Here is an 18,965-nt window from a genome sequence, read left to right as displayed (position 1 = left end):
TCACACTAGATTGAACTTGCCCATTTACTAGTCTAATCTCTCCCTAAACCATATGCTCCATGAAAGCATTGACCAATGCTTCTTGTTTACAGCTGAAACCCTTTAACTGCATGAAGTCTCTGGTGCATAGTAGGTCTTCAATAAATATTTCTGGAAGAATTATATGGGCCAACCATCGAAGAGATGTCCAGGAACCCAAATCACACAAAAGCAAAGGGCATAGCAAGGTCACACTGCCTAGCATTTACTCACAAACCAGAAGGCAGAAAACAGAATTTTGTATATCTAACTTAGGCTATCCCTAAATCTGCCGGTTAATGAAGGCCATTCTCATGAACGGATGTCAAGATCTGTTAGAAAACAAGATTACACATCACTACATGTTTTGTCTGTTTGGAAGGATGCAGATGAAAGAAGGTTTGAAGGGCCGGCAGTTTCCAATCAATGAAGACTGTGCACATTGTAAATCACTTCCTTAGCACGTTGTGGAAAAGTACTAGAAAATCATTAGCATGAGGACGTTGTGAATCAGGGTATCAATTCTTTGCATACAGTTATGATATTTCCCATCTCAGTTGGACAATCCTACCAAAACAAAGAGAAGTACTTTATATAAAATAGGTCCTCAGTAAGTGGGAAGCAATCAGATCTTTTCAAACAAATATGTTACATTACTGAGCATCCAAAGGACTAAAAGAGGCCTTTATGATGTTGAAAGTATCACACACTATATCATCAGTCACTACTGCTCCATGCCACAAGAGTTTCTTATCCAGAAAAGCCAAGCAAAACTGCTCATTTTTTAAAAATGAAATCCAGGCTGTACTTTAAATATTTTTTAAAGAGGTATTTATTTATTTGAGAGAGAAAGAGAGAGTGCGAGCAGGGGGTGGAGTAGAGGGGGAAGGACAAGCAGACTCCACACTGAGGGCAGAGCCAGACGCTGGGCTTGATTCCAGAACCCTACGATCAGGATCTGAGCCAAAATCAAGAGTTGGGTGCTCAACTGACTGAGCCACCCAGGTGCCCCTGCTCATTTTTTAATGCATGCTTTTCTTACACAAATAGAAATTAACACTTTTCTGTTACAATGCAGCTCAGCAAAATTGTACAGATCCACACAGGTATCTCTCTATTTATATATATATACATATATATATAATTTATTTATTTGACAGAGAGAGACACAGCGAGAGAGGGAACACAAGCAGGGGGTAGTGGGAGAGGGAGAAGCAGGCTTCCCGCTGAGCAGGGAGCCCGATGCGGGGCTCGATCCCAGGACCCTGGGATCATGACCTGAGCTGAAGGCAGACGCTTCATGACTGAGCCACCCAGGCGCCCCTAGGTATCTCTCTATTTAAAGAAAAAGAGATATTTCACCTCACTGGCTAAAAAGCAAATTAACGAGAACTGAATCCTATTTTCCTTTGCATTCCAGTGCACATCTGCAGGCGCCCATAGGAAAGTTTTTCTACCTGACATAACTGAATGTTATGCTGTAACACAGTGAGCCGTGACTCCCAACCAGGGCTTGATGTGCTTTGCATGGTGCACCAGCTCTACCTCTGTGATTAGGGGATTTGCAGAACTGCAACACTTCCCCAGGTCTCAAGCCGCCCCATGGTTTTCACTGTACACTTCTGCCCCACTAACATCCATACACCCCTTGCCCGTATCCCAGCCCCTAGAATGTCTCTGCAGCTCCAGGGTCCCCTTTACAGGAAAGTCACTGTTACCAGAGCCTACCTCCCCTTTTCTCTATTTAGTTGCCTAGTACTGTTGATCTGGACAGTCTATTATCTAAAACACAATATACAACAGCCCTAAGTCATCTTAAGTGTTCCATCAAGTTATGTATAATGGGTTGCCTTCTATTTTCACCAATGTAATTAATTGACAGTCACATTGTATCAGAATAAAAGGTCGGTATAAATTGGGGTGGGAAAATGGTAAGAATTTTCTACTTTGGGATGTGGCTGATGAAAGAAAGTGGAAAGTATCAATTTCTTCCCATGGGCAGCTTTTGAGCAGGTCACATGGCAACAGCCCCGAATTAGCATTCCGATTTCTTTTTAATGCCACACAGTGCAACTACTCACAGTGTGGAGCAAAATGTCTTGTTTTCATTTTTGGAGCAATTTGAATGATCCTATTGTCAGTGGCATGCTCAATAACCATTTTCTGTCACCACGAAGGAGAATATTGTCTAGGTTGAGATTCATAAAAGGTTATTCTAATTCTGCAGTGACAGAATATATAATTTAAGTTGTAGTCTTAAATTTAAGTTCTATCTCATATTGTCTTAGGTTCTGAAAAGCCACAAGTTGAAAACAAGGTGGAGGGAAAGGCACTATTAATGACATCCACAATGGAATAGCCAGGGGGATGGAAAGAGTTAGTAGAATTTGAAGCCTTTTGGGGTGTTTATGCATATTCAGATTCAAGTAAAACCCATGGCTTGAATTTCCTTTTTAAAAATACATTTGGGGGTGCCTGGGTGGCTCAGTTGGTTAAGTGTCCAACTCTTGATTTTGGCTCAGGTCATGATCTCAGGGTCCTGGGATCGAGCCCCATGTTGGGCTCTGCACTCAGCAGGGAATGTGCTTCAGGATTCTCCCTCTCCCTCTGCTTCTCCCCCCTGCTTGTGCACTCTCTCTTGCTCTCTCTAATAAGTAAATTAAGAAAAATTTCTGGATGTGTATTTCTGGGCAAAGTGTCCAAAGGGAGTATCAGAAAGTATCAGGGGGGTTATTTAAAGAAAGCAACTCTGTCTCAGCCATCCTGGTAATCAGTAACACTTCACACCACCGACCAGGTGCCAGGCACTGTCCTAAGCACTTTATATATAGCAACCCATTTGATTCTCATAGCAGCCGCATGAGGTAAGTACTGTTGTCCTCAGCTCCATTTTACAGGTGAGGAAAATGAGGCACAAAAGTAAAATAATTTGTCAATGATTCCAATAGCTAGGGATTCAGACTCAAGCAGTCTGGACCTCAAAACCCAGCCCTTCACTACCATGTTCTGCTGCCTCTGGTATTAAGGAGCAATCACTAACATTTGTGGGAAGGGAGGGAGGAGGAAATGGAATACTTCAGCAGGAGGAAAATTAAGAAGACAACCTGGTTGGGCTCATAACATTCTTTGCATTCCGGTAGAGCTCTCTTCCTCCTGGAGCTACTTTCTCAATTTCGGAACACTTTTCTGAATCCTGAGTCCCTCCTGGGTCGTTCCTTAAACCCTGGTCGCACCCAGCTTTGATTTGCTCCCGCATAGATGAACCAACTAAAAGGAGACCACAGGGGATCCTGCTTCTGCAAAGTGTTTTTCTCAGTCCCCTTGAGCTCAAATCTCGATGCAGGTGCTAAGAGCACAGTCTTTCAGTAAGATTTCCAATTTGTATGTGAAGCGCTTATCCCAGTGCCAAAGCACTCAATGGAAATTTGGAAAAGCTGTTATTATTATTTAAAGTGCCATCACCCCATCACTGCTCTCTTGTTCTTTTGTTAAGAGAGAATGCGATAGTGTACGCAAGACAGCGGCATCTATGACCATAACCGAACTCTGCAGTGGGCATTTCTTTCTCATTCTTCTGGAAAATATTTACAGAGTACCTGTATTTATTCCATGTCCTGTGGCAGGTATTGTGATGAACATGACAGTCACAGTTCCTATCTTGACAGAGTTTACAGATAATGTAAAAGAGACAGCTAAATAACCAAGTATAATACAATATTTTTTGTGCCATGGTAAAGGAAAATAGAATCCTCTGGGTCGAAGATAAGGTGTGCCTAACCAGATACAGTGGGCTAGGAAAGGCTTCCCAGGAAAGGTAATCTCCAGATTGGAACCTGAAGATTTAGTTCATCAAAGCAGGTGGAAGCAGAGGTCCAGGCAGAGAGAACATCACACACAAAACCAAAGAAACAAGTACATAACAGCATTCAGAAACTGAAAGAAACTGAGTATAGCTGAGACTAAAAATGCAAAGGGCAGGATGGCAACAGAAGATTCTGGGGAAGGGAAGAGAGGTCATCTCATGAGGGGCTGTGATTCCTGGTTAAGGAGTTTGCCTTTAACTCTATGAGCAGTTGTAAGGCAATGAAGAACTTTAAGCAGGAGTGACATGGTCAAGCTCACATTTTAGAAATCTCACTTTTTTTTTTTTTTTTTTTTTTGCAACAGGGAGAACAGATCCAAAGGGGATGATAACACTGAATTTTGGATAGGGAGGACAATTTAAGTTTCTTTGCAGTAGTCTAGAAAAGTTTTGGGAGAGGTCATCAAGAGGATATGGCCACTGGTCAACCCATGAGTTGGACCGAGGCAAACCAGAGGCTCCTCATCCCTTCCCCTATATTTGGAATGTGATTTCCACTTGCCTTCCCTGGTCCCAGAAGCTACTCCAAGGACACAGTCTTGAGATAGCAACAAGGTGTTAAGAGCATCTGGATGGTTTATATCACTGAACCCCATTAAGGCCTCTATATAAACTTTTAAGATTTGGCAGATGGATGCAGAAATCTATTTGTTTTGTGGCTGCCTAAGACAAGCCTTATAAGTGAATTCTCTTGCTTATTAAGCCTGCTACCTACCAATCTAGAGAGCCCTGCCTCTTCCTTCAATCTCTTCCTGCCGTCTGCATACAGAGCTGGTTTCAGATTTCACTCGGGATGCTCCCAGGGTTCCGAAGCAACAAAAAGCAGTGCTGGTGGTCTGGGCCAGGCTGGCATCAGTGGTGATGGAAAGAAATGGATGGACTTGAGAGAGATGAAGAAGAACTGGTAGGATTTGTCATAGGTTGGGAAGGAAGAGTCAGGAATGCCACCTAGGTTCCATTCTTCCCTGGGGAAATGAGTGACTGATGATGCCAATTATTGTGAGAAGGAGCACAAGAGGTTTAGGGAATACAGATGATGAGTTCAGTCAGTGGAGTTAAGCACAGTTGAAAAAATCCAAGAATATAAAATTTGAATAGCCAGGAGGGAAACTTCCCCACCCCAAATGATTCTTCTTCCCAGTCTACAGGACCTGCTGCACATCTTGGCAGGCTCACTGCACCCATGATGTTGGTCCATTTTAATGATAAGAGTAGCAAGGGAGAGGCATCTGGGTGGCATACTCGGTTAAGCATCCGACTCTTGACTATGGCTCAGGTCCTGATCCTAGGGCCATGACATCAAGCCCCGTGCTGGGCACCAAGCTCCACGCAGAGCCTGCTTAAGACTCTCTCTCCCCCTCTTCTTCACCACCCTGCCATTCTCTCAAATACATAAATAAATCTTAAAAAAAAAAAAAAGAACAGCAAGGGAATAATAGATAGTTTTTGAATGACTGGAAAGAAAAATAGTGGTTTCTTATTGCCTTCCAAAGCAAATTAAAAGTTAAAAATGGACTTGCCTTGGGTGAACTAGATAAAGGGGATTAAGAGTGCCCTTATCATGATGATCCCTGAGTAATGTAATTGTTGGATCATTATTTTGTAAACTTGAAACTAATATAATACTCTAGGTTTACTATGCTTCAATAATGTAAAAAATGGACTTGCCATCACTTATAAAGATTTCTTGCCAGAAATACTGAACATGAGTCCGATTGAATCTCTAGATTCTAGAATCTCTAGAATCTAGAATCAAGATCTAACAAATTCACAAATATAGGGTTCAGGAAAAAAATGTTTTAATGACATCACAAAGATCATAGAGATGGATCAGTAAAACCCAGAAAGCTGACTATTGAACATGGCAAACAATTTGCTTTTTTCAAACAAATGAATTGATTTTAAAAAAAGGAAGGGAGGGAGGGAGGGAGAAAAAAAAAGAAAAAGAGAAAGAAAGATAATGAGGAAAGGAGGGAGGGAAGGAGAGATTAAAATAGATTTAAGATATACATTTTGCTACTTTGTTGCATATGGGTTAAATGCAATATTTTTTTTAATTTTGAATGAAAAAAGCAGGAATCAAAGATAATGGATAGACCTTATTTGAATCTTGATTTAATAAGCCAACTTTAAGAAAATACTGTAATAAAATCAAAGAAGTTTTAACATCAATTAGATATTAGATGATACTAAAGAATTACTAATTTTATATGTGATAATGGTATTGTGTTATATTTTATTTTAATTTTTTTTATTTTAGAAACATACAGTACTGTATTTGTGGTTGAATGAAATGACTGATATCTGAAATTTGCTTCAAAATAATGTAGTGCAGACAGAAGGGAGAGTAGGTAGGAATATATATAAAACAAGATTGCTCTTGTAATGTTAATTGTAATTATTGGAACTGGGTGTCTACATTTAGATGCATTTGAAAATTTCTGTATGAAGTTTTTTTCACTGACTTGCCAAGAAATGCACTATTTGAGGAAAGCTATAGCAAAAAAAACAAAGAAAAAGAGCAATAGTCAGTTATGATGCAGAAACTGAGCATCCATGTATGCATTTCTGAAGAACTTCTATATGTTGGATGCACACTCTCCCCTGTGCACAGTCACTCCTCTCCATTGTTCATGCGTGGAGGGCTTCCAAATGGAGCTTTGTGGCATATTCTCAGCTATTTCCTTTTCTAATTTCTTTGATAAGACCTAAACCTCATTAGGCTTCCAGGGACATTTGGTCTTCTCTTTCTAGTTGTATGTATAGTTTTTAACATAGTGAGGCACTTAAGAGCAATCTCAGACCTCCTCCCCATTCTGCCCACATACCGACACTTCTCTTGCTGCTAAATTCATTCAGGGATGCCACAAGACCTAGGAAGAAAGTACCTGAATCATACAAGGGACTAGGCTCAGGTAACAACATATCTTGTTTGGCATGAAAGTGAAAATACTGTAATAAAATATTTCACTAGTATGCTTATATCACTCTTATATTGAGCCCAATACTCAAAGCACAGCACCTTAAAGAGATTTAAAAAAAAATTATATCCCTACACCTGCCCTTTGTCATTTCATATCTGCCCAAGCATGGGTCCAGTTCAACCTCATGATGAAGCCTTATATTTAAATTGTGCTATATTTTTAAATTATATATTAAGAAGCCTTATGTCTTAAGAACACTCTTTTTGGGATACTAAGTCACCTGATCTACAACTATTAAAAGGTTTCTTATGTACCAAAACCCCTGAGAAAAGTACACCATGCCTTGAAAGTATTCTAAATATACAGCAGAAGAGAATTTTTACTGACAATGGAGAGAGAGAACAGGAGGCAGAAATGACTAAAACAGGACTAAAAAGTCTCTAAGGTGAAGAAGACAGAAAAACAACACAAAGAGGAGACATAGGTGGTGGTAAAAACCAAACCTTCACCAGTTCACTACATTGTTCTGCTACTTCATTTTGAATGTACCAAATCATACTCTATGAGCAATAAAAGTAGAAGTTATCATTGGTATCTTTCAAATAACCAGTAGAAAAAGAGCTAGAATCATTTCAGGATGACTGCATTTCTACCTGTTAAGAACATACCCTCTTACTGAAGTTTCCAAAGTCATTGTTGGGTGGGTTAATCACAGCACTCACAACTGTGTATCTCTTCCCAAAACAAAATCATGCAGTTGAATTCTGAGAATTCGTTTTCTGATTGACTTATCTCCAACCCCCCCATCTCATTGTACTGGACCAAATGTCCCTGGAAGTACTGTGTACCTTGAAAATTTTACAAAGGAAACCTCATTCAAAGTGGAATCCAGATCCCAGAAGGGGAAACTCTCACACCCTACCACCTGTCATCAATTGCAAACCCAACAGGAAGAGATAGACCTTGCAAGTCCATTCCACTCTACTGCCCCACAGGAGGAAGAAAGGTTGTCGACTTCCCCCACAATAGCCCAGCCAATAAGAGACCGTCACAACTGAGCCAATGAAAAGTCACTATACTGCAAACTCCCAGTTTAGTCCAATGGGCTTTTTGTTTATAACAGCCCTGCTCAGTGGCCCCCCCCATAAAAGAGAATTTCTCTCCTTTGTTCTTTGTCTTGCCTATGGCTTTGCTTTAACTTGCTTCTGCTGCATTGCAATTTTCTACTATTCCCAAATAAACCCATTTTTGCTGGTAAAATAACTAGCAGCTTAATTTTTGAGGTTAACAGTACATAAAACAATTTAGAGTTTTGTGGAAACAACCTTTAAATTTAAGGAAATGAAGTAAAGAGAAGATTAAAATGCACTGACAAGCAGCAATTTGTTGAAAAGGCAATGAGTTGGTGTCTCTACTATAATTCACAGAACTCAGTGTACGTTTTTGGAGTATGCATCCTATGAATTAAACTCCCTACTTGTCATGTTGTCGCAGTAAAATTAGAGGCAAATTCCTTTGAATTTGAGTGTTTCAGGCATTTGTCTGAAGTAACTCACTAATGGGTAGGATTTTAAAAATGTGTATAGTTCTCTCCAACCAAGAACAATCTTCTCACTCTCGGGCATTGGAAGATGGCTCTAAATAGCAGGTTCATTTCTTTCTATGCACCTGTGATTTTGCTCCTAAGTGGTGTGAATAGCCTGGTATCTGGTTCAAAATCAGGACTTCTCTTATCCAAATTACTCAGCTCCCATTACATTTACAGGTGAGTCAAGAAGGCATTCTCTGATGTTTGTGATACTGCCTTCTATGTAATGTTTGAAGAGAAAAGAGAGGTAATTAATTAGCTAGTGAGGTGGTAGAGAAGAAAAGGTACCTTCTCATTGTTTTAAATTTAAACAAAGGACATATCTAAAATGCTTTGTGAGGCACTCCTAGCCAGATTTTTTTTTTTTTAAGATTTATTTATTTACTTGAGAGAGAGAGTGGGGGAAGGGGCAGAGGGAGAGAATATCCAAGCAGACTGCTGCTGAGTGTAGAGCCCAACATGGGGCTGGCTCAATCCCATGACCCACGAGATCAGGACCTGGGCTGAAACCAAGAGTCGGATGCTTGACCAACTGAACCACCCAGGCACCACTAGCTATTTCTCTCTTTTTTTTTTTTTTAGATATTTCTTTTCCATGTTCCTACATCAATCATATTCCTGGTTGCTGATAAGTGAATCATAATCCATAGCATCTCACATATCATATTATGGTAAGCAATGTAGACAAACATTTCTTATCACCCTCTTAAACACATACAAACACCTGTTGAGTTTAACTCTTCACAGTTCTACATTAACTAAACAATCTACATGATGTTGACCATCAATTCTAGGTCCACATTAAGATTAGATGAGGCAAGAATCTAACCTGTTAATGACTGACAGGGAGATTTGGGTCTTTCAATTTCCCTTTGGAAAACTTGGAAGAAAATGAGGCAAATGGAAAGAAAGGGGTCTCTCCCCATGACTGTCAACCACTCTATGCAATGTATTCATTTCTCATTATTCATTTTTTACTGTGATATGGATCCAGGCAAAATGACTTTTTATTATCCCCAGGTTATTAGAAGAGTCTGATTGCTTGGAGTAAATTCCTTGGATCTAAGGAGTTTGTATCTACAATATAATTTTTTTCAACCAAGGAGGAAGTTGAGTTTCTCTGTGAAGAGCATCTTTTTTTGTTTGCTGGTTGGCTGGTTGGTTGGTTGTTTTTTTTTGTTTGTTTTTTAATTTTTGTTTTTTGATTTTTTTAATTTAAGGATGTAGAGATGCTTCTGGGGACTCATGCTGCCCATTCCAATCTCGCAGGTGGTGGTTCCAAGTGTTCTGCTCACACAGTGCACACCGGGGCTCCATGCTGGGCAGCACAAGGCAGGGCTGGGCAGGGCTAGTGCTAGATGAAGAGCATCTTTGCAGAGTCAACTCCCTGCTTTAGAGCACCTCCCATAGTTTCAGCCCATTAACCCGAGCACAACAGCTTGATGAATTAATGCTTATATAGGCACAGTTGGCAGCTTCTAATTAAATAATTATGGTTAAACGTCTGCACAGGAGCTGTTATGCACCCTAGAAAGCCAGCTGTCAGTTTTATTGGTCCTAAGACAGAGGAAGAGTTAATACTTAGCTCTGAATGTTAGGTACAAAGGGAAGTATATCAAATAAAATATATATGCTGTGCAATATGAAGTTGCATTGTGTTTGTGCTATCCTGTCCATGAGTGATGGAGAGCAAACTGCTCCTCAGCAACCTCTCAGCAACCCAACAAAGAAGGAAGCAATTATATGATCAGCAGAGCAGAACCTGTTCAGAGCAATATAAAGAGGACATAGTGTTAGACGGATGAGTCTTTAACGAACACACAAATATCACTGAGCTAGCAGGGAAATACATGTCAGGTTCTGGGTCTCATTTAGATGAGCAAGTGATAGAAATCTAATGTGGTCCTTTTGGGGGTCAGGGGTCATGGTTGGTATGTTTTCATTTATTTGCCTAAAGTTTCTCAAGGTGCTATTTTATTAGAAATTGGAGAACAAGGTAAATATCACAAAACTAGATTTGAACTCTTTCTAAGATACATTTTTCCAAAAGAGTTAGGAACAGATATTTGTTCTATAAAATTACAAATAATGTCAGATTCCTTCACAGAAGGCTAAAAAGCTAAAGTCTTATCTCTACACCTGAAGAAAGAAAACAGTATCTGGTGACTAAGCTCCAGCATCCAGGAAGATATAGATTATAGATCAAGGCCATCGATAGGGTTGTTGGACCAAATAATGCTTGTTATTACACATCAGTATGTTCCTGAACTGATAGCTGGCTTCATTTTTCTCTGCAGGCTGTCCTTTCCACACGATCCATGGGTCCTCACTTCTAAAAATCTAATGGGTGATAGCCCAGCGCAGAACAACTGAGCTTGCCACTGGCCCCTTTACCACTGTTTGCAGCACCATCTCCACATGAAGAAACACAACTGTAGGCAAAAAATCAGTCCCAGAAATTCAGTTGTCCCTTTATGTTTAAAAAAAGAAAGAGAGACATTTTAATCCCCAGATTTATGGATTTGCCTTAAAATAAGAAGAGAGGAAACCAAATGCTAACATGGAAACATTTCTTACGGAATTCACTTTACCCAACTCCCGGGTCCTGTTGAAAATCCACTGTTAAACCAAGCACTAAACTTTACAGACTGATTTACTGTTCTCCCTTCAGAGATCAATGGCTTATGGTTTATTTAGAACGATGCCATTTCATAAAACAAAGCAATCTGTAGCATAAGTCATCATTTAAGCCAATGGACTGACCTCTAAGAAACGCTTACTTAAAAAGCTCCAGAACAACTGTTTCCATGCCTTTTTTTTCCCTCTGGTTTCCTTTTATGTTAGTAATTCTATCACCTCAGGTGTCTGAAGATACCTGCTTGTGACTGACAGTTCTCAAAGATCTAATTCCTTTTGGATGGCTCTTACATAAAGTTCAGTTTAATTAAGGCTGCAGTGCAACTCAAGTCTCAGTACAAAATGCTAAAGAATCAAGCAGCAGACCTGTAAAGGCCATAAAAGCGAATCTCAGACGTGGTAGGGGAGCCTGGGGGTCTTTTGTCAGCCTATGCTGCTGTCTATCTAGTGCCGTCTACCTATCCGAGACCACATCCTTCTGCCCAACAGCCATTTGTGTTCTCAGAGCCCCTGATGAAAGCAAGTCTCCAGCAACTGGCTTAACAGGTCCCAAAGTTCACATCAAAGAATGGGGTGGCTGCGTGATAGACATTGGGGAGGGTATGTGCTATGGTGAGCTCTAATGAAGGGGGGGATATCGGAGGGGGAGAAGAACCATGAGAGACTATGGACTCTGAAAAACAAACTGAGGGTTCTAGAGGGGAGGGGGGTGGGGGGATGGGTGAGTCTGGTGATGGGTGTTAAGGAGGGCACTTACTGCATGGAGCACTGGGTCTTATATGCAAACAATGAATCATGGAACACTACATTAAAAAATTAATTAATTAAAAAAATAAAAAAATAAAGAATGGACAGCACCACCTCATCCACTCGGAGTCTGCCGACCTCCCATGGACCAACAGCCAAGTTCCAGCCATCGTCTTCTCCTCACAGTCCCACATCTGGCAAACAGACATACGTGTCTGCCTCCAATCCCCAAGTTACCTAAACCAATATCATTTGCATAGACCTTTGAATATTCTCTGATGTTACTGATAAAACAGATAAAAGTTGCCTTAGAGAAGATGTGAGACCTGATTTAGAACCTCTAATACTCTAGCTATACCTCAGGAGTTTAAAAAAATCCCAAATGGTATTCCTTAGACACTGACTGAACATGCAGACCATAAACAACTATAAAGAGAATTGATACAGATGAAAAATCAAAAGAACCCTTTGTACTTACGGTAGAAGACATATTCAGTGTAGCTTGACCAGATCTTGTCATCTGTATACTGGTTGACAAAAGATGCTGTCACTGAGGAGTTACAGGCCACCATGTGGAATCCACACTCTGACAACATATCAAAAGCCCTTTCCAGGTGCTTGAATTTGAGATAAAATCTGGAGGTGTATCTTTCTGGGGCTCGGTCAGGGTCTCTGCTCTCATTCAAAGTTTCTCCAAAGACCTCTTTTGCCAAGGAAATCCTTCCGCAAACCAAAATCCGGGGAACTCTCCGAAACTTGGCATCTGCCTGCCCCTCTCTGCCCATGGTGCAGGACCCCCTGTAGCCCACGGTAATGAAGCCCCATTTGCGGTCCGCAGGGAGCACTGAGGAAGGAGGGCAGATTCTCGTGTCGCTTCCTTGAGAGGCATCTTCAAAGTCACTGTGGCAGAATTCGTCCGGGCTTTGCTTGATTTCATCAGGGGTCAGGAGTTTGACCAAGTCTGGGAGCTGGAAGTACTCAGCTTCCCTTTTCAGTCTTCCCCTTTCTGGAAAGTGATCAGGCAGGACCACCTGCCTGTCCCTGAGATAGTCCAGAATATAACGGAACAAGAATCCATCTCTGTCAATGAAAAACCTTCCTTTAGAGTCCTTGGCTAGATCGTTAGCCGTGTCTCTCTTTGGGGAAAACATTTTCCACAAGAGGGAATGAGGGATGCTTATTAACGTGGAATGGCGGGTGAAATAAACTTGACCTCCGACATTCAGCTCCACGACCTCAGGGAAGGAATTGGGAACTGCAGCCCCCTGTTCTCGAGGATAATAACGACTACAGTTTCCACTTAAAGCCATTGTCCCTTTTTTCTTGCTCTTCTATTTTGATTTGAAGGTGCAATCCAATGAAGTCACAGACTTATCCTTTGCATCAACTTATCAAAGAGGGAGAAGGATGCTAACTTGTTAAAAATGACCTTCTCTTACCCCAGTTTTTTTTTTTTTTTCCCCAAGGAAGCAAAATTTAGAAGAGTCCACAGGTGAAGTGATGCTGCAAAAGTAGTTTAAACCCTGGCTGGTGGTGAGCTATTACTTCATAGAATATAACCAACTCATCTCCATCCGATCTGCCCCAAGCTCAGTAGGCAAGGCAGGCCAAGTCCCCAGTTACTCAGAGGTCTGTCTGAAGGAAAAGAGAGAAAATTATTTCCTCAAACCCAGCATGAGTCAGAAAAAGAGACACCACTGGAAAGAGGAGAGGGAGGGAGGAGGAGGGAGGGAGGGAGGGAAGGAGGGAGGGAGGGAGGGAGGGAGAGATTATTTTACATAAGCAGCCCTGGAACTACTGATTTCAGCCATTCTTCAACTAAATTGTAGCTTCTCTTAAGCTATTTTGTGTCTACATGTTTATCCATATGCCTCTGTCTCCAGCAATTAGTATTAAAAATATTTCTATTGGTATTCCTGCTTTAAAAAGGAATATATGATTTTCAACTTTTAAAAGGGGATTTTTTTTTTTTCTCCAAGCTGGGCAGGAAAAGCAATAAGTCTCAGAACTTACCTTAGTGAGTGCTGGAAACCCAGTTCCTGTGAAGAAATACCCATTTGCAAAGGAATCAGAATCCACAGCCAGAGTCTGGAGCTTGTCAAATCCCAAAGAGGTAAAGGACAGAGGTATCAATGAAAAGTGCCAGAGAGATGTGCTCTTAGAAAATAATTTTATATAGATATATGTAAATATTTATATAAATGTATATTTGTATGTATGTATATAGGTATGTATTCACTCCCAATGTCAAGTTGAAACAAGTCACAGAAAAGTTAAAGCGTGATGAGAGGTGGTTGGGTTGAAGAAGAAAGGCAGAGAAAAATATCCAACCAAAGCCTCTCCAGTTAAAAGGGGAAGAAAAAAAAAATCAAACCTTTAGAAAGAATCCTTAAAACAGAAGAGAGTTGGAAGAGGTACTGAGACTTAGAAGCTTTTCAGAAAGCCCAGAAGCAGAAAGAAAGCCAGATGTGCCCTGCTGGGGTCCCAGGTAGCCACCCCACCTGCCAGCAAGGGCAAAGGGACTCCCATGTTCCCAGGCAGGTGGGAGCCGCTGGGAGCCCCGCCGCCGCAGCGCAGAGGGGCCGCGGGGGGCTCGGGCTCGGGCTTCTCCGGCGGGCGGCGGAGCTGGGTGGTTCCACAGTTTCCAGTGCAGTTCGGATGCTGTTGTTTCAGCAGTGCAGGCAAGATACCATCCAGGGAAATGACTATTACATCATCTTAAAGGAATATGGCTTGGAGAAAGCGGAGGCAGCTCCGAGTCACGTTGTCCTCGGTGACAGGTCGCCAGGACTGCACGGGGACGCGGCACACCGGCCGTGGCACGCGACTCCCCGGCTCCGGGTTTGGGGCGGGGAACGCGGCGCAGCGCAGCCACTTCCCTCCGCGTCCTGCCCGCGAGTCTGGAGTTTGCCGCGGCCTTCGCGTTGCCTTTTCTTCCTGCTTCCTGCCTTTTACACCTCCACCAACGCCACCCTTCCCCAGAAATAACCCCCCACCCCAGCGCTGACAGAAACACAAGTGATTTTGCATTTGAAAAAAATCTACAAACAAACCCTTTGCACAGGCACTGAATTTCTGCTGAAGGGCAAATTTCCCCACCATATAGGCTTTTTTTATAAAAAGAAGAAAGCACACTGAATGACCCCAATGTTCAAGCTACAAAGGGGCTTTTCCTTAAAAGCAAAGGGGATTAAACCATGTGTTTTCCTTCAGATGCCCTCTCCCCGCCCCCACTTCTTCTCCATCCCTGTGCCACCCCTACCCCAGCAAATGAATAAATAAATACAGTCTCTCTGGAATTAATGATGCTCTTTCCAAAGAATACGTGAGGCAATGGTAACCTCAGAAAGCCCACAGCTGACATCAGTAAGTCATTATCTCAGCTTACCTGTAAGAAATTGTTACCTGCAACCTTTTTCTGGGGCTGTGTCTTTCCTGAGCCTCTCTTTGCACATGCCCCAGCCCCCTCCCGACTCATCCCAAGAGGACTCTGGTGGAAGACACGCCCGGCTAAGAGACATTTTACTCCTGTCCCAGAGGCCTTCCTTAAGTGCATCATTAGAGTTTCAGGAAGGCATTTCCAGGGCAACCTAATCCACTAACAAAGTGCTTCCAGTTGATCCTGCCAGTCAATAATGGCCCAGCCAACAGCTTACAGTAAGTCGACCATTTCTCCTTTAAAATGCCAGTGTCTTAGGACTCACCCTCCTAATCAGAATATAGTATTTCATCTATGAATAATACATGTGAGGCACACTCCATCCCAAATAATTGATATTTTAAAAAAAAGTGAAAGCCAAAAATGGAGTTGAAAGTATGAATTAGATACATTTTAAGGGATCATGTGTTTATTGCCAACTCTTGCCCCAAGAATTAGCTTAAAGATAGACTCAGCAGCAGGATAAATTAATTTTTAGTTTAACAATCTTTTCTTTCAATGAGTATCAGGTTACTGAACACATACGGAATATTAGCTAACACTCCAACACACCTGATTATATTTGACTTTTTTTCTTTAATGTATTAACCTGTTCTGGCCTCAATCATTGGGATTTTAAATGTTGGACCAATCAAGGGAATGTTTATTATTTGGTGCACTTATATTGCCATCTAGTGTCCATAAGCTATCAGTGCAGATCTGTAACTGACGATTTACCCCAGCCAAAAGTTAGATACTTCCTGGTTTTAAAGTTTTTATATTGGTTTAAGTATGACCACATACACACTGTTCACCATGATGACAAATAAAAATTTCATTGCCACAGGATAAAGGAAAAAATAAGTCTGAGTTCATGCGTAGTAAGTACCGGGCTTAGTTGTAGTTTAAAAATAAGCAAATGTTTCATCTTATTTTTAGCAGAATGGGCCAGTACACCACGACAATAGCTTTGGAGATTGGGTATTAAAATATTCTGGGGACAGGGGAGCCTGGGTGGTTCATTCAGTTTAGCAACCAACTCTTGATCTCAGCTCAGGTTGATCTCAGGGTCATGACATCTCCACACAGGGCATGGAGCCTACTTTAAAAAAAAAAAAAAATATATATATATATATATATATATATTCATTCTGGGGACAGTTTGGCAGGAAGTGAGGATTGGGAATAAGAAAAACCATAGGCTTTTAAAGCTCAAAGGAACTTGAGAAATGAAAATTACCATCTCACCTTAGAGATATAGAAACTGAGGACCAGAGAGGGAAAGAACTTCCACAAGGTCACACAGCTATGGAGTAGCAGGATGGGGTTTAGACCACTGCCTACTCAGTATGATCAGTTTTTTGAACTGCATGTATTGTAGAATAGGGATGGAGAGGAGGCAAATAAAGAGAACAAGAATTTCAAGACTACACGTTTGGAAAAAAAACCCAGCAAGTTATTCCATTTTTTTATTTTTTTTTAAAGATTTTATTTATTTATTTGAGAGAGAGAGAGAGAGAGAGCACATGGGGGGGAGGGTCAGAGGGAGAAGCAGACTCCCTGCTGAGGCCTGATGTGGGACTCGATCCTGAGACTCCAGGATCATGATCTGAGCCGAATACAGTCGGTTAACCAACTGAGCCACCCGGGCGCCCCAGCAAGTCATTTTAAAGAGTTTTCAATATTAAGTTAAATTCAAGTCTAAAATATTTTATAATTTAAATAAGAGGATTCTGAATTTCGAAAATGAGAAGTTCTATCTGTTCATTGGTCTGGGTTTCAAAGGTTAGGCTACTTTTTTTTTTAAGATTACTTATTTATTTTAGAGAGAGAGAGTGCTTGCATGCATGAAGGAGAGTTGGGGGAGGGGCACAGGGAGAGAATCTTCAAGCAGACTCCCCACTGAGCCACTGGGCCTAGAGCCCAGAGTCCAAGGTGGGGCCCCAACTCAAGACTCTGAGATCATGACCTGAGCTAAAATCAAGAGTCGGTCACTTAACCTACTGAGCCACCCACGTGTCCCATAGGCATATTTACTCTTTAATCTACCTGGAGCCTCCAGAAATCAAGAGTGCATGGGCCTCTGTCACCTTTTGAGAGGTCAGAGGTTTGGCTCCAGATTGGCCTAAAGCCTATCCAAGCTGGGGTCTACGGGCCTGGGTTACCATCCTCTGATGCATACATTTTCTTGTTCCTTTAGTCTAGGGGATGCAAACAAATGAGAAGTGAGATTAAAGAAGTAACAGGCTCGAAGGAAACAAAGCAATACACCATAGAGAGAGATTTAAATAGTGCTAGAGTAAGCGCATGTGTCTCGGGGAGGTTGTCAGTAAGCCCAGCTGCTTGGTGCCTTAACAAGAGGCAAGAAGCCAACTCTAGGCTGTGAGCGTATTCCTGTCCTCCGTGTCAGCAGATAACACAGCTAGTGTTATTGTTCTTTTCTGGCAGCTCTCTGCTGAAACACTGTAGGATGCTACACTCGGCCCAAAGGCTGAACACACAGCAACAGATTTCTCTTAGGGGAAGAGAAAGGAAGAATGTTTCATCCTGTTCTTCATAATATTCAAGACTATAGCACATTTGGATACACCATGGATAGATTGTGGAGTTGATAAAATATGTCTGAGCCTCTGTTTCCTGTTCCCTACTTTCACACACCCCCATAGCTGAATGCTGAAGAGTATATTCTCAACAGGACAATTATAATTTTGGAATAATGTGTTCACTTCGTACATCCTTACCTTCTAATACATCCTTAAGTTTCCTCTCCCCTGGAGCAGAGAGAGCTTTTATGCTGACTGTCTTTGTTATCAGGGAGGGAATGATCTCATGAACGTAGACTAAGATGTCATATGCTCATCGTGTTACATGTCCCAAGGACTCCTGCATCATCACCGTCATCGCAATAGCTACTGTTTGTGGAGGGCCGACAAGAACTCACAATAGTCACCATCCCTCTTCCAGCTCTGCCTGATGGCTGTGTGACATCGGACGTGAGGCTCAGTGTCTCTGAGCCAGGGTAAAACGAAGGTTAAGAAGAAGACCTGCCTCCTGGGTGTGTTGTGCCGATTCAATACTATGATGTGTATAAGACCCTGAGCACATTGTTTGGCCCTAGGTGTGTGCTTACCAAATACCAGCAGTCTCCATGATGGCAGCAGAAGCAACTGCATTTGTCATTGGTAAACTAAAGTGGAGGCATAAAGAAGTTATAAAAGATGAGCAAAGACAGAAATTCAGTTCTACTTCCAAAATCTTTGCTCTTCTCACTCTGCAGGTGTGGGTGAAGATCACTGCTTGTTATAAGCATATGTATTAATACTCCAGGATTTCAGAATTTGCTGGGGGCAGTGGGGTGGCAGAATGGGAACTGAAAATAGTACCACAGTGCTGAGAAATGAAAATGTCTTCCACCCTACAAGTTTCCCTTCTCAGTACCCTTTCATTCAAGCCACATGGACTTACTAAGTTCCTCTGTGTGTCCAGCACAGTGCCAGGTCCTTAAGATACAAAACTGGTATCAGTGAGATCATATGATACACTGATATGAGGAATTCTTAATCTCAGGAACAAACTGAGGGTTGCTGGAGTGGTGGGGGGTGGGAGGGATGGGGTGGCTGGGTGATGGACATTGGGGAGGTTATGTCCTATGGTGAGTGCTGTGAATTGTGTAGGACTGTTGAATCACAGATCTGTACCTCTGAAACAAATAATACATTATATGTTAAAAAAAAGAAGAAGATAGTAGGAAGGGAAAAATGAAGGGGGGAG

General features: G+C 41.7%; 1 protein-coding gene across 1 annotated transcript in view; it reads right to left on the bottom strand.

The window, feature by feature from the left end:
• KCTD16 (potassium channel tetramerization domain containing 16) overlaps nt 1-13,086 on the bottom strand; it is a 256,182-nt gene extending 243,096 nt beyond the window's left edge. The window contains exon 1 of the mRNA XM_028119087.2: nt 12,255-13,086. Within this exon, the coding sequence (XP_027974888.1) occupies nt 12,255-13,086 (832 nt within the window). The remainder of the gene's footprint in view (nt 1-12,254) is intronic.
• Between the last annotated feature and the right edge of the window lie 5,879 nt (nt 13,087-18,965).

Source organism: Eumetopias jubatus, unplaced genomic scaffold, assembly GCF_037043125.1.
Source record: "Eumetopias jubatus isolate StellerSeaLion01/CBP00866 unplaced genomic scaffold, mEumJub1_p1.0 scaffold_5, whole genome shotgun sequence".
NCBI lineage: Eukaryota > Metazoa > Chordata > Mammalia > Carnivora > Otariidae > Eumetopias > Eumetopias jubatus.
Note: the sequence above shows the minus strand (reverse complement) of the source record. Positions and strands in the feature narration are given on the sequence as shown.